The sequence below is a fragment of the Pholcus phalangioides genome, unplaced genomic scaffold (genome assembly GCF_987345545.1).
Source record: "Pholcus phalangioides strain wild (caught in Gottingen) unplaced genomic scaffold, Ppha-v1.0 ptg000022l_1, whole genome shotgun sequence".
NCBI classification, from domain to species: domain Eukaryota; kingdom Metazoa; phylum Arthropoda; class Arachnida; order Araneae; family Pholcidae; genus Pholcus; species Pholcus phalangioides.
The window spans coordinates 23,057,295-23,082,995 of NW_028301615.1; the positions used below are offsets into that span (position 1 = coordinate 23,057,295).

General features: G+C 38.4%; 1 protein-coding gene across 2 annotated transcripts in view; it reads right to left on the minus strand.

The window, feature by feature from the left end:
• Window positions 1–19,673, minus strand: part of Btk (tyrosine-protein kinase Btk29A) — a 55,549-nt gene extending 35,876 nt beyond the window's left edge. The window contains exon 1 of one of the 2 annotated variants that reach the window (XM_089249703.1): window positions 19,198–19,673. In XM_089249703.1, the coding sequence (XP_089105829.1) occupies window positions 19,198–19,326 (129 nt within the window). In that variant the 5' untranslated portion in view covers window positions 19,327–19,673. Of the gene's footprint in view, window positions 1–11,270; window positions 11,464–19,197 lie in introns of those variants that run through there. The other variant, XM_089249704.1, reaches the window with a different exon arrangement.
• Between the last annotated feature and the right edge of the window lie 6,028 nt (window positions 19,674–25,701).

Sequence of the window (25,701 nt, forward strand, 5' to 3'; positions counted from 1 at the left end):
TCCATCCGTATAGGGCGTATTTGAAGAAGGAAAATAAAATGATAGATAGCGCTGTTTTTTTTTTTGCAACATTGATGGATAGCCAAAGCTTTAACCACTAAAATATACCAACCTTCTATTCTAGGTCTGACCGAAAAAGACCTTATTTTAAAGCACTAAAATTTCCAATAATATCTATTTTTTCTCGCACGCAACAGCGGTTGGTCCACATTTTAAGGCAAATCAACTCCACTAATTGACCAATAACGTTATTTTCTTCGTCTCTTATTTTCTTGCGTGGAAATTGAGCAACTTTTACTTCCCATGCATGCATATATTTTTGTTTTGAAACTGAGGCCGTGAGAGGCGGACGAAATAATCGACCTACAGGGTTGGGACTATTTATTATGTCCCTGAGCATTGCTGATATATTGCTGTTATTACTAGAATAGTTTCCTGTTTCGATCATTACCCATGCAGCGTAAAACTTTCTAAACCGTTACTCAATCCTATGAGAGAATTACACCCCTGAAATTCAACATGAGCGCAATTCACACGTCTCTAGTGTTATCAAGTGCTGATCGCCCTTCCCAAGTGCCGAATAATATACGGGAAAGTTTGTCTGCCCAGTAATATACGGGATGATCCGATACACTTGCACATTAAGTCACTTCTCTGGCTCATCTCCATGTCTCCCCCTACCTTTGTTCCATTCGCAGCTGAAGATGTCTGCCTTCACTCCATTTGAAGATGACCATGCCTGTCCCCGTTCTATTCGCAGCTGAAGATGTCCGCCTTCGCTCCATTTGAAGATGACCATGCCTGCCTCCGTTCCATTCGCAGCTGAAGATGTCTTCCTCCATTTCATTCGTAGCTGAAGATGTCTTCCTCCATTTCATTCGTAGCTGAAGATGTCTTCCTCCATTTCATTCGTAGCTGAAGATGTCTACCTCCATTTCATTCGTAGCTGAAGATGTCCGTCTTCGCTCCATTTCATTCGTAGCTGAAGATGTCCGTCTTCGCTCCATTTCATTCGTAGCTGAAGATGTCCGTCTTCGCTCCATTTGAAAATGACTATGACTGCCTCCGTTCCATTCGCAGCTGAAGATGTCTTCCTCCATTTCATTCGTAGCCGAAGATGTCCGCCTTCGTTCCATTTGAAGACGAAGATGTCTACCTCGGCTCATCCGAAGATGTCTGCCTCCATTCTATTCGTAGATGAAGATGTCCACCTTCGCTCCATTTGAAGATGACCATGCCTGCCTTCGTTCCATTCGCAGCTGAAGATGTCTGCCTCCATTTCATTCGTAGCTGAAGATGTCTGCCTCCGCTTCACTTGAAGCCGAACATGCCTGGATCCGTTCCATTCGCAGCTGAAGATTTCTGCCTCCGCTTCACTTGAAGCCGAACATGCCTGGATCCGTTCCATTCGAAGCTGGAGATTTCTGCCTTCTCGCAGAGGTGGATCCAGAGGGAGGGGGGGCAATGGGAACGGCTTCCCCCCCCCCAAGAGTCAAATAATAAGGAAAAATTAACCTGTCCCGTAAAATAGGAGATGATCGAATTTACTCACATAATTCACCCCCTTTCTCCACATTGTCCTGTATCCGCGTCTGAGTACTATATAGTCTAGTACTTGTACTTGCCCATTCTAGTGAGGACAAACTTTCGAACCCTGCTGGCGGCACAGTGATGTTCGGCTGGAGTTGGTGTTTTGCGGTCTTTCGAACTTCGAGGCATGAATGCGAGTCGATCACCAGCAAAACGATACTTACATAACATGGAAATTCAAGCGTTTATAGTATCCACTTCGAAATAACAGATGACAGATGACAGCACTTACAAGAAAACGAAAGTAACGCAACTCTGAGATCATAAATATGTTAGAGCCACACATACACGCAACACGTTCCGGCATGCACCGGCTCGTTAGAAATTCCGAAGGAGGAAAGAGTACAAGGTGCATCTACGGTTAAATAGTAGTCCAGACCAGTGTTCTTCAACCGCTGGTTTGCGCACCGGTGACAGTCCGTGGGGAATTTCTCGCCACATCCCCGAAACATTTTGCCAAGTGCTTGAAACTACAAGATTAGAACGCTGCATTGTTGATGGATGAGAAAGATTCTGTTCGCTTTCCCATTCCGGTATTTTCTTATAGAAGAGAAATGCGCGTACATATGAATTGCAATAGGGAATCTTTGGGCAGGGACCCCTGCTGCCATCTATAAAATTAGAACGGAACTATTTGTTACGAATTATCCAAATAAAATCGAGTGCTGTTTTTATACCGGGGTAAAGCATGAAAATAAATAGGATATGGTATGATACCATATATTGTTTATTTTCATGCTGCGTACCGTAGTAAATATTTTATGCACCTACCGGTTACCATATTTTTATGTGTGAGTGTGTTTGCCGTAAAATTACTTTATGGTAAACTTAAAAAAGTAACCGGTATTATATGGCGCATAAAATTAACACCAATATGTAGCACGAAAATAAAGGAAAAAAAAACCCGATATTATAATATCTATACTATTTATTTTCATGCTACACGCTGGTATAGAACCAACAGCCAATCTTACTTGAAAAATTTATAAGAAATAGTTTTGTTCTTGCCTAATAGGTGGCAGCAGGGGTCCTAGCTTAATAGTTTTTTAACATTTTTTCTACGTGTCAAAAATGTCAGCATAAAAGCATAGTAACTGGTTTTTATATGACTGAGAAAATGTGCACCGGTGTTCATCATGGAAAAGGTGGCAGAAGATGCTCCGCCTCAACGAAGTTTCTCCATGATAAAATACAAAAAGAAGGTTATAGGAAATTTTCCTCCTTTTCAAACTTAATGTGTGGTGGGTGTTACTCCATGTCCGAGGAGCATGGGCAGAAGTACGGGGGGGGATTCCTTTCCGTAAGTGGGTTTAATTAAACGACCCATCTCGGAAGCACCAAATTTGGGTCACAACCCATTGCTCAAGTAAATGGATTTGTACGGCCCACCTCGTACCAATACGTTTGCATCGTGAACTATAATCAGAGGATCCTGTGGATTTGCACGACCCATCTCGAAGTTCCCGCGAATAAAGTTCATGTCGGGTCGTAGTGATATACTCGCATCGCTAGGATCCGGTTTCGGACCCCACCGTCACCATAATGGTGGTCATCTGAAGTTGGTTTTCTGTGGTTCCCAACTTCAAGGTGCGAATGCGAGAGATCTCTCCCCCTTAAAAAAGTCTCGCAACAGAGCGCAATCGGCCTACAACGGTACAATTATTCAATAATTCCGCTTTACTCATAGTTAGAAAAATTCATGGCCGTAATACACATAACAAGCTTAACGTTAGGTTTACAACACTTACACGCACATTCCAACATATACCAATTCATTAGAAATTTCGCAGCGGCATGAGCACGAGGTGCATGTGTGGCTTAGGGGGCCATTCAAGTATTACGTAAGCAGATTTTCTGCCATTTTTGAACCCCCCCCCCCTGTCAGCAAAACACTGACCCCCCTCCCCCCTGTCAGCAAAATTTTGTCAGCTGCTTAGAATATTTCATATCTATCATATATCATATTCATATAAATAGGGGTGGTTGATGACTTAAGCAACCTTCAAACCCCCTCTCTTCTTGCCATCAAAAGTCAGAAAATCCGAAACCCCCCCCCCCCGATGCTGATGTAATACTTGAATGACCCCTTAGTAGTAGTTTGTGTCGGGCACAACATATATAGTTCAAGAATCGCTCGCTGTCATTGGATTTGAACGACCCATCTCGAAAGCCCCTGTGACGTGGGTCACGACCCATAGGTTTAGGGACTCCTTCTTCGTCCTCCTTTCCATCATCATCATCATCGGGCCGCCCCCCCCCCAGCTATTCATGTCTATCTCCACCCCACCTATAATGAGGAGGAGCTCATTTTTGTAATATTCTGTCCATTAAACATGATCGCGGGTAGATTAGGTCACAGAGTAAAAAGACCATCCAAGTTTCGTGCGATTGAATGACAACTACATTCATGTCAGAGACTCTCCTGACACAGACATACGAACTCTGACTGTTTAAGAGAGATGGCGTTGTGATCGATCGTGCAGAATGTGCTAATCGTACAGGTGGTACACCTATTTTATATAGCAAACGATATTTTCCACGTGATTAAATGTTAATAGATAACTTTTCGACCGTAACCTGTTTTGAAATGAAGTTACTTGAATTATTCAAAATTGCGTATGTATAAAATTTCTACAAAAGACTATGCGGCATAAGTGTAGCAATGTGCAAACAACAACAACAACAACAACAATGCCGGGAGGACCAGAAACCACGCGTGAGAAAGAGTAATATCAAAAGAACCATTAGAGGAAACTGTGTTGCGGGTCCACACGCTGCGCTGTGTGATACTGCTTTTCTTTTCCCCTCCGAAATAATGATATGCACACATACCTGTTATTGTTATTTCGATGGGCAGTCCCCGCTGGGTTACAGGGGAAATGGGTCATCATTTCCCACACGTCCTCACAATAACAAACACAACAGGTTGATGGTGATGGAAACAAAGGACTTTTAGGACGAAGGACGCCCCGTGGAAGAAAGATAATGACAATCGACGTGTAAAGAAACACTTGACTCGTTTTGGCGCCCACAACATGGCCGACCTACAACTGCGTGTATCAGTAGGACAACCGTTTTTTTTTTTAGTGTTTACAATTACCGGCATTGTTTAACACTGATAATATAGGAAGTACTATTTATCACGGAATGGCAGAGATTCATTTCATATATAATGAAAATAATGAAGGTCATTATTATTATTATGACTCCAATAACAATCTCTAATCTCTATTGATCGGAAGATGCTGTAATAGACTAGACAATTGTTATTACAGGGAAATGTAACTACTACATTCAGTTCTTTTCAGCTATCTTGTCATCTCCAACTATATTTGACCAATAATGACCTATTATGTCTCAAATCACGTAGTGGTGTGATGGTTGTCTTCATTATTATAATTATTTTTAATTAACGACTTTTGCACAAAATTTTCCAAATTCGTTATTTACAATGTCTTGAAGAACTATTCCCTTAAAATTTTAAGGGAGGGTCTACTACCATTAACATTTTAAAAACTTTCTAAAGTAGAAATATTATTAAAAATATTATTTATCCATTCATTTATTTCCAATTTTTACCATATATATATATATATATATATATTTGATTGTGTATGCTATCGTACGGAATATTACGTATCTCTGATACGGTAAAACCTGTCTAAGTTGGACACCTACGGTTTCATTAAAATTTGTGCATGTTAGAGAGTTGTAAAAAGTCACCATAATCTGGCTATTACACCCTATTTTGCAGTTTAACAATAAACTTGTTTTTTTAATCCGCCTGAGAAACGGGGAAACGAACTCTCCCAACAACAACTTCATGTACACTATCAAGTATTCAACACTTGAAGCAGATAATCAGAAGACAATAAGCTGTACCTGTCTAAGAAAAGAACCCAAAGGTTGTCCAATGTCCAAGATATAGAGTATTGTGGACATGCTTTGATACAGAAAAATGGCCTTTTCCATTCAAAACTGTCTAACATAGGGAAGTGTCCAGGATATAGAGTATCCACACTGACAGGTTGTACTGTACTTAACTTTTTACAGATTAAAGGAAAAAACCGCATTAAAAATAACTTGCATTATAAAATAACATGACATCAATAAAACTGAATAAAAATTTATTCATGTATATAGGCAGGCCTACATTGATTCGATGCAGTTTTATCATGCGCACAAGCTGTTTTTAATGCATTTTTTCGACAAGTTTTTAAAAAAATTGAGTATTGAAGATATTTAAAATTTTATACTGGAATAGGATAGCATTTGGTATAAATGTGAAATAAATCGATCGATATATATAACAAACTGCGTTTAATTGGTACTACTGCTGCTACCTATTGAATAAAAACAAAACTATCTGTTATAATTCTTAAAATAAAATTACTAGTAGTTTTAACCAATGTGATCATAAAAATGAGCATCATATGTTATAAAACTATAAATTTGGTATTTTATGTCACATATCAGAATTATTCTATGTGCGATAATATCGATCACTATAGTTTTAAGTTCACGGAAAAATCGATTCCTGCAGCCTGATTACAGAACATAAGAACCGGTATTTTGGCGCATGAATCGGTATGTAGCATAAAAGCTATAAAAAAATTATAGTTTCATACCATATGTTGTTCGTTTTGATGTTGCATGGTTCAAAACCAGCAACCATTTTATTTTAAGAATTATAACAGACAGTATTTTTTTTATCCGATAGGTGGCAGCGGAAATACCAGCGTGAAAGCAATATCCCGTACAAAAATTATCGGTATGGAAAGAGCACCGTCTCCCTCTCAATATATTTCGCTACCACATCTCCATTTTTTTCCCTAAAACTAATTTGATTTTATTGAATCTTCGATTAACAGAGAAAGAACCGGGACAAACAGCTGTCCTGAAAGCTTTCGGGACCGTGACTCTCTCTGGAAACCGGGCGTCTGACCACACTAGTCTAGGCGAATCCTTTTAGTATTTTTACCAAACTTTTTAAACTTAACTAAAGCGGTAAAATTAACCGAGAAACTTTAGAAAAAAACCCGGAAACAATCCTGACTGCTAAAGATTTCAGCCTGTAAGCCCAGTTGCAGTATATGAGGGCCTATAATCCCGGTTGCAGTATATGAGGACCTATAATCCCGGTTGCAGTACATGAGGACCTATAATCCCGGTTGCAGTATATGAGGGCCTGTAATCCCGGTTGCAGTATATGAGTTCCTATGACTACAGTGGGCTGCTGGACGTTAGGACCGCAAAAATAGATCAAAATACGTTGATAATTTGAATCAAGGCTGCCAAAGAAAACATTTCTATGGAATTTCACGCATGTTTGCAGGAACACTTGCATCATCATCGATGCGAAGAATAATAAAACGGAAGTGTTTAAATTTTTATCCGCGTTGGGAATGTGTTCGAAAAAAATAAATGCTCAGTCAAAATTTTTACATGTCTCGGACATGTCGGGCAATATATTTGTCCATCACTGCTGCATGCCTGGTTTGAACAGCACGAATAAGTAATTGAAGGGCCGTAAATTCGTAGGCCTGGTCGTGACCCCGAATATTTCAAGAGACCGACGCAGTGGAGGTTCGTAGAAATAAACAGACTGCTACGACCATTAAATCGCACATGCACATGGTTAACATTCCTCGTAGGAACTTACATTCATCGCTTCACATTCAGCCACTCATTCTCTGACAAAAAAATACTTATCGAATGTGTTTTATCACCTCTGAAACTAAAGCATTTCTTTTTGAAACATCCTATAAAAATGTTCGTAATTTTAGCAATATTTACATGGTAGAAATATTCGACTTCCGCTTCCCCGTATGCGTAGGTACATGAACATGACCTTCAAAATACAAACCTCTCCCCTCCCACATAAGGATCTATTACATCCCAAAAAAAAGATTATTCTCCCCCATAATCATCACTACGCATGTCCTGATACAGAAAACCCTAAAGCCCACGACCACGCCTAAGATGGCCATTAACCTGAGTTATTGCTAACCAAAGACATGATCTTAATTTTATGCCGTCCACGTAGTAAACGACATTATCGAGAGAAAAAAAAAAAAAAAGGAGAAGAAAATTTGCATATAAGAAACTAAAAAAGAAATACAGCAAAGTTACCCAATCACAAGGCTGTAATATACAGGGTGTCCCGTAAGTTCTAGCACGGCCTTTATCTCATCAATCGTTCGGTGTAGAGTTATGATTCGTATTTAAAAAATGCTCACACAAAAGGCTTTCAAAAATTTCCTTTTACCAGTTTTGAGAGTGAAAATACAGTGTGTCACAAAATAAAAGAAGAAATAGAAATCTTAATTTATATACGATCCCCCTTGTCCTCGAACTTCCAATTAAAAAGTTGTTGCCCGGTATCTCCTGAGGCCAACAGAAAAAAAATTCCACGGTTCTAAGTGTAATATTTCCTATATTTGAATTGAAAAATCTGAGAAAAATCACGGAAAAACAGGAAAAACGTATGGACAACGCTCCTTTCCCAACTTTCCTCTACGACGGACGATTGATGAAATAAAGGTCGCATTAAGCACTTACAGGACACACTGTGTAAAAAAGAAAAAAAAAAAACCACAATTACGAAATTTTCTGGAAAAATTATTTCTTAATTTTATTTGATTGGGGGAAAACTTTCTGGGTATTTTTGAAGAAAACTCAATAAAACTTTGCTAATTTTTTTGATAATTCGAAATTTATTGCCGATATATAATCAAGAAAGTTTCCTTGAAATCAAAAACGTATTTCTCACGTATAAGCGTTAAAATTTTCTTTGGAAATTTCTACTTTCTTTATCAGGGGATTTAATGGATTATTTTATTAATCTGTCTAACAGCTACTAGACCGTTAAGGTTATTAACGCGTCTTAAGCTGAAAAATGCGTATTTTACGCTAGAAATTGGTTTTTTTTTTCCAAAAATGATAATTCATTCACAGGCTAATTTCCATTTGTGTAAATTATTCATGCATAAAAAATTTTCTTTCCATCGCTCATTATTCAAATTATATTTTTAAAAATAACTTTTGATATATATAGTATAATGTCAAATATTTTCTTTTCTAATTCTTTTATTGGTTATTGTATATTTAATTAGTTACTGTTTGGTTCTGATTTACTTATCATTCAATTTATTATTGTTTATGTTTAATTGTTTTATTATTTAATTTGTTACTGTTCAATTTTAAATTTTTTTTTATTAGTTGATAAAATTATATATTCTTATAAATAAATATATATTTGTAAAATAATATACATTTCTATTATTTTTATCTGTTAATACAATTTATTGAATTTTGAACTTAATTATCGATTAATTTATTTTTGCTTATTTTATTCATAATTTAATTTGTTTATTTATCATCCAAATTATTATTCTTTACTTTTAATTTATTTATAATTTCACTTATATTATTGTTATTATTGCTTTTGTGCAGTTTATCGTTTATTATTGTTTTTATGCATAAATGAACCCTGGACGACTTGCATGATCCCTTAGATTAATATCGCAATGTATTATGTGTTTATGTATCTGTGTTCTGCATTTGTCTTTGTGTTAATTAAATTTCAAATCCTTCAAAATCTTTGTGTTAATTATAATTTATTTGCCGTTCGATTCGTTATTGTTAATTTTTAATTTATATATATATATATTCATCATTTAATTTTGTAATTTTCCTGCTAAATTTGTATGCGATTTAATTTGTTATTATTTAGTAGAGGATTAGTTTTTAGTAGTAGTTATTTAGCTTCAATTTATTTACTCAACTTATTACTCAATATTTATTCAATTTATTACAAAGACATCTTTATTTATTACTTACTTATATTATTGTTTAGTTTTTATGGATTTATAATTATCATTTATTTACTATTCTTTGTTTTTATCTTGTTTATTTTTAACTTATTTATCATTCATTTTATGAGTGTTCATTTTTAATTTACTTATCATTTAATTTAGTTTTGTTTAGTTGTGATTTATTCATTATTGAATTTATTATTGTCTATGCTTTTTCAAACAAAATTGCCTCTTGCACATTTCTCTGGAATTGAAGACCTTCGAACAATATTTTAAAAGACACGACCCCATTTTTTATGATCCTTCAATCATGTCTGAATAACACATTCACTGAATAAAACCATTCAATAACGGGGTTCTGGAAAGGCATGACCGCTCAACAATGGTTTCAAGAAGCCGTGACAATTCAACAGTGTTTCAAGAATTCATGACCATTCGACAATGTGTTTTAGAGTTCAGTGAGTTTTTCTCTTGTAAGGACTCTATACAGGACTTTCTCAACATCATGGACCGCTCGGTCAAAAGGATTCACGGAGGCCCGAAAATTAGCTGGAAGTAAAAGTTTACATTTCATTTACTTACTTTAAAAAATTCCAGTACCAGATCACATCATTTAGGGTCACCAGGTCCTGCCTGAATAGGCCGGTGCGTTAAGATGGCTCTGGTTCTATGGGCAGTTCTTCTGCACTCTGAAAAAGCAGTCACTCTTCCCGCCCTCCCCCTATATTTCACTTAAAAATGCTATTTTTAAGTTACGCGATGGGTGAGATTGAAAATAAGCGCTTAAACAGGAAGGAGGGGGGGGGGTGTTGCAATTTTTCATAAATTATTACATTAAATATTGGATAAATGGTACCAATACCTCCAAAAAGCATGTATTTTCGAAAAAAAATTACAGTAAAACAGTAAAAAAAGCAGGCTTCAAACTTATAATTAAAAAAATTATTTAAATTTTTAAATTTAAAAAATTATTTAAATACGGGACATTGCCACTTCTTGCTGAAAATTTTGCCAATCGTCGGTGAAATTGCAAATTATTGCTTACAAATTAATAAAAACAAGCGCAACAGCAAGTCTGCAGGTACGGAAAAAAAATCATGGCGAAGATATGAGATTGATATTTATAGTCATATCAATTAAAAAAAAATCATTAATTACATGCAAATTATCATCATCTCTGATTTGTTTGGCACAGTTCCAGATCATTTAAGCGGCCCATTTAACGACATATTTCCAGATCACATATGCGACTCAGTTAACGACACATTTATAGATCACTTAAGTGACCCGCGATGCATTCCCAGGTCACTTCCAGATCATTCAAGTGGCTCATTTGTGATTATTTGAGAGACGCGCGGCACATTTAAATATCACTTACGAGACTAACGGGATATTTCCAGATTAGGCCGTTATTACACTATAAAAGTTTGATAAAAGATTATTTACAATATTAGGAAAAACCAGCCAATAAGCTTATTGATTAATTACATTAGCCCGAATGCATTTTTCAAGTTTTATGAAAGAACTTTTATCAAAGTTTTATAGCGTAATCCCGGCCTTACATAAGTGGCCCACACTATCGAAAATGTTGAGTAACCTTGCTCTCTTGCTAACCTATAGATGGCGTTGGTTCAACTGTATATTCTTATCCGGCAATCAATATCATAATTAAGATATCATTTCCATCCCGGTTATAATCCCATAACGCTTACGAATTGCACTGAATTCAAGAACTGAAAATCGCTTAAATCGGGGTGCGACTGCGTTCTCCGACTTGTGAAAGACCTTAACAGTAGAATATTAAGATCACGTGATAGATATTAATCTCTCAATAGTGTTTGATGATAGAAAAAAAAAAATCACCTCTCGGATGTCTTGCCGTTTCAAAGTCGGGATCTCCGTGGGGAACTTGAAGGATTGAGTATTCCAATTGGCCGTAAAACTCGAACCTAAAAGCTTGAGCATGTTTCTATATTCGGATATTTCTCATGCACGGGAGAGGAAACAACACACACACACACTCACGCACATGCAAACTGCAGATTATTACCGACCCGAACTAAATACCGAGAACACATTTAGTGGATGGAAAGAGACACACAGACAGACAGATATGCCTCCGGGCTGTGCAACTAATGTTATAATAAAACAGAACTTGGCCGGTTAACCTTGATTTCAAGGCTGTTGTTATATACGTGTGACAATGGACGGTTTTTTTTTTGTTGCTGTTGTTTAATAAACGACTGTTCGTAGGATAAATGAGCAGTCACGTTCTTAATGGACATTTCGAGCAGTCGTCAAAAAGAGGCGTAACACGTACTTAGGTCTCGGAGAGAATAATTTAAGAAGCATATCGGCGATTGCGTAAGTGCCTAACGATTCCGTTGGTATTATTACTGAAGGATACGCTTGGAATAAGAAATATTTTTAAAAATAATGTGTGTCATTTCCTTGAGAGCATTTTCCAAATATTTCAGTTTCTCTGTCTTTATTTTATAACTATTACTAGCAAAAATACCCGGTGCGCTGCCCGGGTTTTCTCCATCTACTGGAAGCATTGATGAAGTTGTAAAACCATTGTAAAGGGATAAACACGTCTGGAACGCATTGTTTTGGGAACCACAATAACCAAAGCAAACATTCCTAAAGTCATTGTTGAAACGGAAACCATTGCTACCGACAACACACAGATTTTTTTGCTCATTTCGGCAGTTCGCCTAGCTCTGACGAACTTTTAAATTAGCCTATCGTTCAAGTCGGGTCCTTTTTGATATATGTTACTGCCAAAACCCGAAGTTGGACGCTTCGAGGACTGGCCAGCCAAGTTGACCCGGCCAATGTCCAAAATTCGGGCTTTCGGCGACCCCTATATATCGATCCGTATATATATATATATTTTGTGACAGTTACGGTCACTTACAAGTAGGCATAGCTAACCATAATTGCTATGATTGCCATCACCGTCATGTTCGTGCGCAATTTTACCAAGAGTAACATGATCGAACTTGTAGGCTGATTTATGAGGAAAAAGAACAAAATCAGAGTGATGGCAATATAATAACCATAATTGTTATGGTTAGCTATGACAACCCTAACGATCAAAGGCATCTGAATATTGATAGCTTAGTGATCCATATATGGGGATGCAAAGGTATCGACATATAGGAATCAGCGAAAGCCCGAATTTCGGACATTGGCCGGATCAACTGGGCCGGCCAGTTAAAAAAGATGTCTAAAAATTGCAGATTTTCATGGAGAACAGACATACACAAAATCCATTTTCATAACAGATTACAGAGCTACTCATAGCTTCGTTTCAATAATGAATTCAGGTAGTGAATGTAGGTGTGAGATAATTGATCCACAAGCTTTGAATACAGCTTTTGCCATGAAACCTTAAATGTATTTCACAATAAAAATTTAACTAAATTAAATTTTCCAATTCGAAGAACTGCAGAGGGTATTGTACGAGAGGATTGGGGGGTCCTTTAATGACACCGATTTCGAACACCAAAAAACTTCATATGATGTGTACTCACCGTTTGTTAAATTGAAATACTCAGAAAAAAAAATTCATAAATTGAAATACAGTCGAATCCCGTTTTAACGAGTACCGTTATAGCGAAAATCCCGTTTTAACGAACCCTTTTCTAATCCACCAGATATAAGTTCACATAGAAACAATACAAAAACCTGGAATTCCTTTATAACGAAGTGATTTCTCCTGTCTCTTGGAGTTCGTTAAAACGGGATTCGACTGTATTACAAAAATGTATGGAATTGTCATTTGTCATAGTAAATGTCACCGATATTAAATATATAGAAACACTATATTCATGAAATGACCAAAATTCACCAAATGACTTTTGGTGCCGAATCATCATCCGCTGCAAAATTTTCTATTATTGTTATTTGTGAAATGGTGAGCTCATCATCTCAAGAGTCAGAGGTTGCAATTTTGTGTCATTTTTGGACACGTTGAATGTGCATAACAGTCTTCTGAGTTATGGAAATGCGTTTTGATAATTCTGTGTTGGAGCAGATCGAACGGAACCCATTAGTACGGCAGACAAATTTAAACAGTCAAACTCTGATATAACAAATTCCGATTTAACGAAGTCCTCGATTTAATATATTTTTTGTTGTACAGTTTGTCATATTTGTTTCGATTTCAACGTTTTTTTCCTCAATTTAACGGATAAAAATCTCCGTCTGATCTGACTCATTAAATCGGGGTTCGATTGTATCCGATGTTGCGACACAATTAAACAAGGCGATGGATGAGGAAGTCGGAATGAGTTCCTTAGAAGAAGAAGTACACGCAGAGGAATTTAGACAGGCATCCGATTTCAAGGGATGTCATTCACGGACGCTGCAGAGTGGACCAATTTAAATTTTGGCCCGTCCACGGTCTTTGGACCAGAGAACCAATTTGAATCCTTGTTCGTTGCTAGTGGGCAGTCACGTAGTTTTTTCAAACCTCTCAACTCAACGGCAGTAATCTGCTATCCAACAAGAGGCCGGTATTAGGATCGGTGTTTGGTTTGGATACCGTCCATGGAGTAAGATTTACGTCCCTCTATCTCCATGAGATCAGAGATCTTCTCCATGAGGCAGAGATCTTCAACCTTTTTACACTCTAGTCGCGAGCACTCCCTGTAATTATCATCAGAAAAAGAGCACCCTTTTCAGCAAATTTGACATACAAATGCATGAAATCAGGGTGATTTCAATCCTAGAACACAATCTGTACAAGGAATTTTATCGGAACGTCGATCAAGTGCTCGCGAGCACGAAATCGGACACTGGCATCGAGCACTCTGGGTGCTTCAGGGAGCACAGTGGCGCTCGTGAGCAACAGGTCGAAGATGCCTGCTCTATAGCGGCACACTGCTACTACTAAACCGCACACGCACGTCGTTCATACTCCGTTCATATTCCCCGTATCTCCTGAGGCCAAGAGAAAAAAAAATTTCTTGTGTTTCCAAGTGCGATATTCGCTGAGATATTTGAATTTATAAAAACGGAGAAAAGTTATGAAAGAATATTGCCCTTAGAAATTTGGAATTTTATTGTTGGCCTCATGAAAGACAGCGCGCAACAACTTTCCCATTGGATATGAGAGGACGGGGGGGGGGGACCGTATAAAAATGTAGATTTCTTAATAAGAAGCATGGAAAACAGATCTCAAAAGAAACTTCCGATATCTCTGATTGAAAACAGATGTTGCTTCATGTGTTTTTTGAAGGGTGATAGAATAGTAATGTTAAGAATATCGGGTTTTAAAGAGGTTTTTTTTGGGATGAGATAAGTAGAATGCTTCTTTCAGAACTGTTTTGTGAATCAGTAGAGGAGAGTATTGTTGTATTGTTTTCAATCTATTTGAGAAACGAAAAATTTCCGTTTTGGAGAGATTTTAACAAATCTGTGGTGTTTAGTCAGAACATGGTGACTCCAAAATCACATTTTTGAGATATAAGCATTTTCATTGTCATTTAAAAATCAAAAATAAAGCATACACACAAATACAAATAAACATATCATACATCAGCATGTTGTTTAGCCGTACACACGTATTTGTGCATTTATCTCACTTCTAATTAGTTATAATTAGCAAGAATTACTTTTATATCAAAAAAGCCATTTTTTGGAGGTATCATGTTCTGACCAAACACCACAGAAATGAGAGAAAGGTTGGCATTCGTACCTAGAAGTTGGAAAACCACAGAATATAGTGACACACTAGAAAGCTACATAATATAAGTAGCTTGTAAATCATGATTTAGGAGACTCAGCATGCTTTCGAATGGACATTTTGCTACACGACTGCGCTCGTCCTCACAAAAAATCATGCCCTCTCTTTAGTCTTTAGACTTTTTCTTCAGTAGTCCCAGGCTGAGCGTGAAACATTGGTGCTATACGATTCGTTGCATAGATTTCTACAATTTTCGTGCTAATTCCTCCTGTGCAATATTTGCAAGATGACAATGTTCATGCTGATCCATCTTTTTTGTTAGGAATCTGAAGAAATTGCTTTCGAGAGAAATCGCAGAAAAGAAACCGCAACCGGAACTGGTTTGAATGAACTGTGCGAAAATCTTTGGTTTTTACAGTCCTAGGATGATTTCTGTGTTTTCAGTTTCTATGAATTCGCATGAAGCCACCCATAGCATTGAGGGGAAAGTTAAGAGAGTCTCTCCAGAAAACTGATTTTTTGTGATAAATTTCGTTAAAGAGAACTGTTTCTCAGGATATTGAACTGATAGGATATTGTAGTGTATTATTACGATGGGCGTTGACTTCAGTTGATGGATGGACCCTGATGTAATGTACCCATGATGAAAGAATTAGTGTGTGACCGTTATAAGATGATTCTTTGTGCCCGGTCTTTTTTGCAATCGATCGCATGACAAGGATCGAAATTCATTAAAATTTCATGAGTTACCAGACACTCACTATGAAAAAAAAAATCATGAATTTTCCTATATCACGTTAATTTAAAAATCCCTTTCATTGGTGATCGAAGTTCATTAAAACGGAATTTATCAAATAAAAACAATATCGTAATATTTAGCAGTTATTTCAGTTTTACTTTCTATGCATAAACTTCTGTCAAGGCAATGGGCATGGTTAAAAATTTAGTCACATATGAGGGATAAGCTGTTACCCGCGGTTTCGCTCGCGTGGATTTGGTAATCTGAAAATTCAGGAAACAATTATTTTCCGGATATTGTGCTGAGGTGAGCTCGGAAAGAAAAGTCATCATGTCTCCACCGGGACTCGAACCCAGGCCCACTTTCATACCGGGCAAGCATGCTACCATCTACACCACTGGAGACACATGACTCTGCCTTCCTAATTTCACGCACTGTGTCGTGAGGCACTGAAGTAGAGGCATTAGTAGCCTCTCTTAACTTCAGGAAATGGCCCCCGGGTGGGACGGTTTAGAGAGATATAGATGGCTGAGAAAGAAGCCATCTATATCTCTCTAAATCTGAAAATTGCTTGGGGATGATTCCTTCCAATTACATTTGAATAATTTCATGACCCCCCCTTGGGTGTTGCAATTGCAGAAATCCAGTCTTGGCGATTCTCTATATTAAAAAATATAATACTGACCGAATTTCATATTTATAGCTTCCAGTGGTTTAGGCTCAGCGATGCCCCTCCCCTTATGTCATCCTTATAGTGTGAATTTTGAAAAATCCATCGTTAGTGAGTTCCACATTACAAAATAAAACTATTGACCAAATTATATATATACATACAGGGTTGGCAAAAAGTCCGTAGAAACTTCGATTATTTTTCCGGTTTTTATAAATTTTTGAAATAAAAAACGGTTTGCCGGGTTAGCATCGATAGAGATCACGAGATTTTTTTTAGACAGGAAAAAAATGACTAAAAAAACAGCCGATAGGTAGCGCTGACGTACACAAGTCGAAGAAAAGATACGCAAATAACGAACAGAATGCCTCTAAATCGTTTATTATAGCAGTATGTGTTCCACACATGAACACCACCACCTTAGGGGATAACACATTGCAGGCCAGTCACAAATCCAGCAACGGCAGAGCGCATCAGGTTCGGATGTATGCATGACACCTCTCGGCGGATCGCATCTTTCAGTTCCGACAGATTGACATCAATACACCCGGGGTTTTAAATATCCCCATAACCGGAAGCCTGCCAGTGGCAAATCTGGACACTGAGGAGGCCCATGGGAACTTACAATGCCTGCTAATGATTTTGTCTTCCCCCGAACGTCTGTACCAGGAGTGCCTTGACCGGAGTATAAACGTGACGGTAAAAAGCGCATCAATTCACGCAAACATAGCACGGCATTCTCGCGCTGAAGCGTTAAATAACGCTGCGCATTCACCGTAGCCGTTTTCCACCTGGGCATTGTGTTTCAAAGAAGGATCTTATGATGAACGAACCTGTGAACCTACACCACACTGTTACTTTTAGAAAATGCAATGGGTCTGCGTGGATTAGATGTCGTCCAGATTTGACAGTTATAGGTATTAACGTCGCCAAGGTGCGAAAAATGAGCTTCATCTGTCCACGAGATGTTAAAGTCCCAGGTGGGATTCTGTTCGATTTTGGAGCAAGCCCACCTCGCAAATGCTTCCCTCTGTACGGTATCCGCTGGTAAAAGTTCATGGCCCGACTGCAATCTTTATGGGTACAGATAGAGGATTCCAGGAAGAATATTGCGTATCGAGGATGGTGGTGAGCTCAAGCGTCTGGCAGTTTCAGGAGCACTGCTGGTCCCTGCAGCTGGTTCGGAAGCTAACGCTTCCATTTCGGATGCAACACGCGGCGAATGTGCCTTTCTTAAACATGAGTCGCCCGGCTCTTATACGGTCCTTCAGGGTTCCAGTTTCCTCAAACCGCTAAACGAGTTTTTATGAGGCCTGTCGCTGTTAAAGGCTCTTTTTCAGCCCTCACGTTCTTCTGAACTCGGAATTTACGCGAGGCAATGGTCGCTGATTCCTGGTTCACGTAAAACAACTTCCCCAACAAAGCTTTATCCTTCGCACTCAGCATCCTTGTTCACATACACGGTTTACAACGGTGAACTGGTCGTGGATTAGGAGCGAAAGTTCTTATAACTGTCTCATTTTCATATTTCCACCGAAGTCGCTCGTACCAGTTTTTTTCCTGTCTTAAAAAAAATCCCCGTGACCTTTTTAGTGATGCTAATCCTGTGCAAATCCGTTTTTTATTTCGGTTATTTTTCCGGTTTTTATTAATTTTTAAAGTTTCTATGGACTTTTTGCCCACACTGTACATAGGTGGAAATGGACGTGAAAGGCTGGGGGGGGGGGAGCATGATGATGATGATGATGATGTCAATTCATATATGCGCATATACATTAGAACAGTAGGCTTCACAGTTGATGCTGGGGATGGGCCATGACCCCCGTATCTCCACTCATGTCCTCATGTACAAGCGCAAAGCAAAAACAAGTGCGTGTCAGACCAACATCCCCTTTATAGATAACCCCTTATCTATAGGGGGTGTTGGTCAGACACAATGAACTAATGTTCTGTAATTACAGCCGCAACTGGGAGGGGGGAGGAGTCGGTGGGTCTTAAGCCTCGGCCACTGAATTACGGGGGGGGGGGGTGCAAATTTAATCCCCCAACCTCTCCTTCAACATTACAAGGCGGCTTCTAAATCCGAGCCTGCCCCTGCTGAATGCACCAAGCATCTAATAGTTGCGGTCCTGTCTGTAATACATTTGCGTTACTGTGTATATAAATATTTTTTTACGTTTTGCATTTGTGCATTAATGTTTTGTTTTTATGAATGTTGTGCCTCCATACATTGGAGAGGTTTCTATATATAATATTTGTGTTGTTTTTTCTGTATATTTATTTCGTGTTATTGTATTGTGCTATGCATTATACAGGGTGCATAGCATACAGGGGAGCAGGGAATACAGAAATACGTTTGGTTTAGGTTCAGAAGAAATTTTCGTTATCAATTTTTGTATCAAAAGATGAAATTATCCGAAGTCCCGACAACGAAAAACGATTTTTTTCTTAACATTGATCTGTTCCGTCCGTCGCAAAAGCGATAACAATACCCGAATGATAACGTTATCCATGATTCTAATATAAGCGGCGTCGACTGTATAACAAACCTCGAATATTTCTCCTCTGTATATTTCAATGCTTGCCAATTAAAGGGTAAATGACTAATCAATGAAAATGATTATGAAATATTTTTCAAATATAAGACGAACTATAAAATTTAAGTAAATTCAAATCTCAGACTTACATTTGCATCGCTAATACTCGCGTCAACAGCCGGAGAAGACGTCACAGTTTTCGGGCTTCTCGACGATCTCCTCTTGGACATCATTTTGGCAACAGCCGGCACATACTTGGCCATAAACGTCAATACCATCTTCGACGGATGTAATTTGTGCTCTCGTCTTCCACCTCCTCCTCCGACTCACAACAGTTCACGTTCAATTACCAAAACGGCCTTCGGATAATACCAGTTAATACGAACAACAAAAAATAAACGTTCAATAATCGTTCGCTTTCGGTGATGGATGATGATCAAGTTGTGCTACAACAAATCCACCAAAAATATATATATTCTCATTGTTCCACTTTACAGGATTCTTGTACCAACTGATCTCCGCATGTTGCAGTTCGTCTAGTAAAGGATCATCATCACCCAATAGTGGTTCGGTCCATCGTGTGCTCGTGGTGCGTGTGCGTATATTCCAGAGAATCAAGGTGAAACTGAAGACTAGTTGCATATCCTTTATAACGGGGTGTATCTCTTAAAAAAAAAAAAAAAAAAAAAATGGCATCTTGCATGACCACTTTCACATCTCCACGAGAGTTCAAGGGTGGGGGTACCATGTTAGGGTCGACTTTAAATCCGCTTCGATGTTATTCTGAAAAAGAAAATGAGAAAAATAGAAACCTGTTATTCTTTTTCTTCAACATGAGTCGTTTCTTTCTCCATTTGAAAAGGAATTGTATTTAAGGGTGGCTTTGGAAAATACACTGTATGTTGCGTATTGTATTGTCATTATGGAATCCATCACATGTAAAGGGTATGTGAATACATCATAATATATCCGCCCCGGTTATTTTGCGAAGTTTTCTTCTACGGCAACCTTGCCCAGGGATTGTGTGACTTGGGTCTGAACCCGTAAAAGCCCGGAGGTTAATGATATGCGGAGAAAATGCCGTAGTGACGGTTTCTAATGGAGATTTTTTTTGTCTTTCTCTCCTTGACGATTCAGGAAGAACTCGATGATGATGATGATTATGGTAATAATAACTAAGGTTCTAACTAATTAACTAACGTTGGTTAGGCTTCGCTAATTATTATGTGTCTGGGGTTTTTTTTTTTTTTTGGAAGAAATGGAATTTTCAGTTCGGTTGGTGCGCTTAATGTAAATTAGAATGACAGTTTCTTTTAATGGTTGTTGGTTTAGAGCATACGTGCTCAACCCATGGCCCCCGGGCCAAATGTGGCTCGTGATCACAACCTAATTTTTCGCCAGTGGCATATTTACAGACCACTTGAGTCAGATCACTCTAGTAACGTGCAACATACACATATACATCTCGACCCTCAGTACAGTTGAACAACCTTACATTACTTAGCAGACCGCGGCACATTACCAGATAACTTGAGTGAAGCTCGGCACAGTTTCAGGTCCCTCAAGTGACCCCGGGCACTTTTTCAGATCACTCAAATGACACGCTGCAAATTTACAGATCACTTAAGTGAACTGCGGCGCTGTTCCAGATCACCGAAGTGAACTGCGGCGCTGTTCCAGATCACCGAAGTGTCCAACGTCACATTTACAGATCACTCAAGTGACCCGTCACTGAACAGTTCCAGATTACTCAAGTGACCCGTCACTGAACAGTTCCAGATTACTCAAGTGGCCCTGGCACATTTACAGATAACTTAAGTGATCTGCGGAACTGTCCCCAATCAATTAAGCGGCCCACTTACCGTTTTCAAACCAATGAAGTGACTCGAACTTTCCCAAAGTTTGAGCAGTTGAGCACCCTTGCAGTAAAAGACCACTCAAGTGACTAGCAACATATTTACAGATCAGTTAAGTGACTTGCGGCACAGCTTTGTAGCATTTTATCGGCTCTCGGCGCAGTTCTAGATCACTTAAGTGACCCGCTACACACGTCCAGATTTAAGTATTAAAACAGATCACGTTAGTGATCTGTTTTAATACTTAAATGATCTGGAAGTGTTTTTCAGTTATCTTTTAAGTGGCCCGCGGCACGTTTCCAAACCGTGCCCCACACTTTCCTAACGGTTGGTCACCCTTGGTTTAGAAGTTTAGAGTAACGTCGTGTATGGAAATTACTGTACACAAAACTGCAGTGATTGGTTAACAATGAGTTACTTTACAAAATTAAGTAACTAGTCTTGTGAGGCCCTTAGGTCTAGTGTCAAGTGTGTAAGGCCGGGCCTTATGGCAACTAGATCTGACTATAATTTTCAAAAGTAAGTAAGGATTTATTGTACCATAAATTAATTTTCATGCTGTGCACCGGTTTAAACCACAAAAGCAGGTTGCATTTGAAGAATTGTAACAGATAGTTTTATTTGTACTGAATAACAGATGGCAGCAGGAGTCCCAGCTCAACGATGGTTTTTCTCGCTGAAGTTCTACGCAAAACATAAAATCATAGTAACCGGTAAAAAATTAAACCGGTTTGCAGCATTAAAAAAAAGTATCAAACCGTGCGTTGTTCATTTTGACTCTGCACCTGTTTCAAAAGAGCAACCAGCTCAGTTTCACTTTCAAAGTTGTAAAAATAGTTTTGTATTTATTTGATAGGTGGCAGCAAAAGTCCAACGCTTTTTCATCCGTGTTTAATAGTTGATATTATTATTGCTATTCTGGAGTATTGCTGCCATCTACATGAAATAAAAGTTATACATAAATAATACCCAATTTCACGGTAGTTCCAACTACATAATGTCAGACGCACCAAAAAGAATAAAATATATTTTTTTAAATTTAGTAATGTATAGCGCAATATAAAAATATGACAACAAACCAATGGCAAAGTTGAAGTTGTGCGGAAAACATAAAAACATATCAACCGTTACTATCGGGTTATAAATTAACACCGGTGTGCAGCATGAAAGTAAACAATATACAGTCAAACCTCGTTATTGCGTCACCCGGTTAACACGTCACTCCGCTTATCTGGTCACTTTTTGGAAGTCCCAATTGTACTCATGCAGGAATTGGCAAGCTATGGCTTACTCCGTTTAACGAGTCACTCCGCTTACTAAGTCATATTTTTACTCTCCCAAGAGTGACTCATTAATGAGGTTTGACTGTATGACATCAGACGAATTTTTGTTTACCTTGATGCTGCATACTGATTTTTTTTTTCTAAATCTACAACCAAATTTAATTCCAAGTATTATAACAGATAGTTTTGATTTTGTTTGATGGGTGGCAGCACAAGTCTGAACTGAACTTCGTTTCTCAAATGTATGATGAGTTTTAGAAGGGGTTAGAATTTTTTTTTCCTACATTGATGTTTATCTCTGGTTTGCAGATCATTTCTCCCTTTAATGTGAGCCGTTACGCAAAAATTATTCAATCAATTTCAACGGTCCGCAAGTAAGTGGAAAAGCACTGTGTATACAGGGTGTCCCATAAATTCATAAATAGTTTACAAATTCCAAAAAAAATGCAGGACTTTGTACATTGGAATAGGGTTTACGTTCCTGTCAAGTTATTCTCACGAAGAGGGGGGGGGGGATTCTTTGCAACGAAAAGAAAATTAGTTCAAGTGTTTTTTCTTTCAGCATGTCTGACAGTAGTGCATAGGTGGAGATAGACTTTGAGGTCTGGGGGGGGGGGGCACGGCCACTATTTCTGGGGGCAATACTCCGATGATGATGATGCCAATTCTTATATACATATATACATCAAATCAGTCGACTCCACCTTGGACGCTAGGAGGGGGGGGCGCGCGTATCTCCGCCCATGCAGTAGTGATTGGAGCTGAACCTCTCATCCATATCTGTGTCCCAAACACTCGTAAAGTTTCAGCAGGGGATTCGTGGTTCGTGGCTGAGGTAGAAGAACAGTGCTTTATACACCAAATGTCAACATCACAATTGAAAACTTATGCAAGCACCAGTAACAGGAAAATTCAGAAATCAGCTGTTAATTGTACACCCTTCATTTTTTATGACTTTGATTTACATATTTCCAGCGATTCACTTTCGTGCATCGCCCCTCTATCGACAAAAACGTGAACTAATTATTTTTCTGTACCAAAAAGAAAACCTTTTCGTGATAATAACTTTTCCCATACTCAAACCGCATTGCGATATACCAACTCCTTAATTTCTTATGAATTTTTTGGACACCTCGAACTTGAAAGAACTTGAACTCAAGTCCAGTAAATACCTAAAATGTAATAAAAATTGAAAACAGAACCACAGAACACCGAGAAACTGGATCATTGAACCACGTTGATTATCAGATTTTCAACCACGTCCCCTGAATTAAGAGTTCAAAGGCTTTTTTTCCTCCTGTCATTGAGATTAAGATTATTGCCATCAATTTACTTTTATTTCTTTACTCATTAACTCGGAATAACATTTCTAAAATGCGATATACTTATCTTTTAAAATTTATATGTTTACGTGCAATTTAGGGGAGGGGAAAAGCAAAAGGAATTCAACATTTTGTGTTGTTGCCATCACAACATATATAAAAGAAATAAACTCCAATTATTTGCCCAAGATGGAAAGAAGAGAAAAGTTTTTTTCCACCGCAGGAAACGTGACGGTATTTGAAAATGGGGGAAACAAACGGAAAAAGAAAACGAAGCAGATCAAATTGATGGGCGACGTTGAAATTTCTAACCCCATTAGGAATTTTTTCTCCTTTATCTTCACTTTTTAAAGGGAGAAAAAGTCTTAAAAGGAATGGACTCGGGGTTAAAGGAGCTTAAGGAATTTTTTTTGTTTGTCGTTTTCCAAGGTCATCTAATTTATCATCATTGCACCCATCTGGAGACACAGTACATCCAGCATTCCTTTGGATTTGTTTTTACATTCCTTTGTTTTGCCATGAAAATTGTGATACGAAGAGTGTAATCATAATCCCATCCGTATGTTTCACTCCGGGGAATAACACAGGCTGATAGCAAGCAGAGCCGAAATATCAGATGCGATGCCCGATGCCAAAATAATATCGAGGCGCCTTAGCTCCGATTTTATATATTTTGTTGGGGGGAATCGGCGTCCATGCATTAGCCCACAATATACATGTCCTGCGAACCACGCGGCCCGGAGCGACCGCACCTGCCACATACTCTTAAGGGCTGTTCTGGCTGAAAGAGAGTAGATTTTGAAAGGATAAGGGCTATAGGGCACCGCGAGATAGTCTATGCAAATTTTTCTAACCGTCACGTTAGTCTTTCACATGATGCGTTTAGATTAGACCTTTATGACAATCAAATGGCTTCTGCGTTGCATCAAGTTGATGGCTGTCTTCATGGGGAGAACGACGCGAGTAATTCGATACTTTCGAGCAAGGGGAGCCACCACTATAAATCTCTGCTAACTTTTCCGACACAACTCTGCCTCTTTTGAGGTATGGTGCTTTGCATCAGTCCGAAGTTGTGAGCGATTTTATCTATCTATCTATCTTTATGACAATCGTCGTAAAATTGTGCGCTGATCAGAAAAAAATAGATATAGTCGAATAAAAAGGTCTCCAGGTCGTTCCTTGGGAATTATTTCGTGGTTGCTGAATAGTCCCTGTCGTTCCAGCTGTCTCACGAATTGGTTCTTTTCTTTGACGTAGCTCTTTCAAAAGGAATGGAAGGTGGAACTGCCTTTTCATTTTTCACCCAAATCATAGCCTTCTTCGAAAAGATTTATTGCCATCTGGTGATCAATCACTTCTGATTTCGTATTATGGATAATCAATAACAATCATATTCGATTTCCTGTAATCATTTCATTTAATTGAGATCAACCTGGAAGGCAATCATGGAAACCATATTATCTCCAAGATTTTTGTAAACTAGGAGGATTTTGTTCGTTCAAGATACGTTCGTTCTATATAACGAGGCTTTGGTTATATATTTCTGATGGCCTCCTAGATGGTGCTGCAAGACTGGGTGTTCTTAATATTCTACGTTACATGGACCCCTTGTAAAAATGAAACCCACGGATACTCACTGTGCATTAAAGCCACGGACCCCTTCACAAGGTAATATTCAGCATTTAGTTATTTCAAACAATGAGTAAACTGTTTAAACGTACAAGCTTACGGACCCCATGAAATCTAAGTAGACTACCCCAAGCTGTCCTTAACAAATCCCCCCCCCCACCCCAGTGTAGGAGGCTGATTATTCTTAGATGTTCCTTGCATTATCTCTTAGATGGTGTAATGTAGGATGCCTTAGTTCCTCCGAGTTGTCAGCTAGATGGTCTTCCAGATGTTCTAGTCTCTAGAACAGTGTCTCTAAATCTCTTTTCACTCATGCCCCATTCCGGACCATATCTTCTTTTCGCCCCCTCCGTTTTTTCCAGGGTCGATTCCCCCCTCCTGGAGCAAAACCCTCCCTACTCATTGATTTTTTTTCAGGAAATTTATAGTGAGAGCAAAAACTTTGTTAAGAGAATAAGGTAGGTTCTCTGGACCCCAGGGGTAGAGTTCGATGAATTTCTCTCTCTCCCTCTTTTTGTCCTATTCTTATGCAGTCACAACATCATGGACCTTTAGGCAAAATG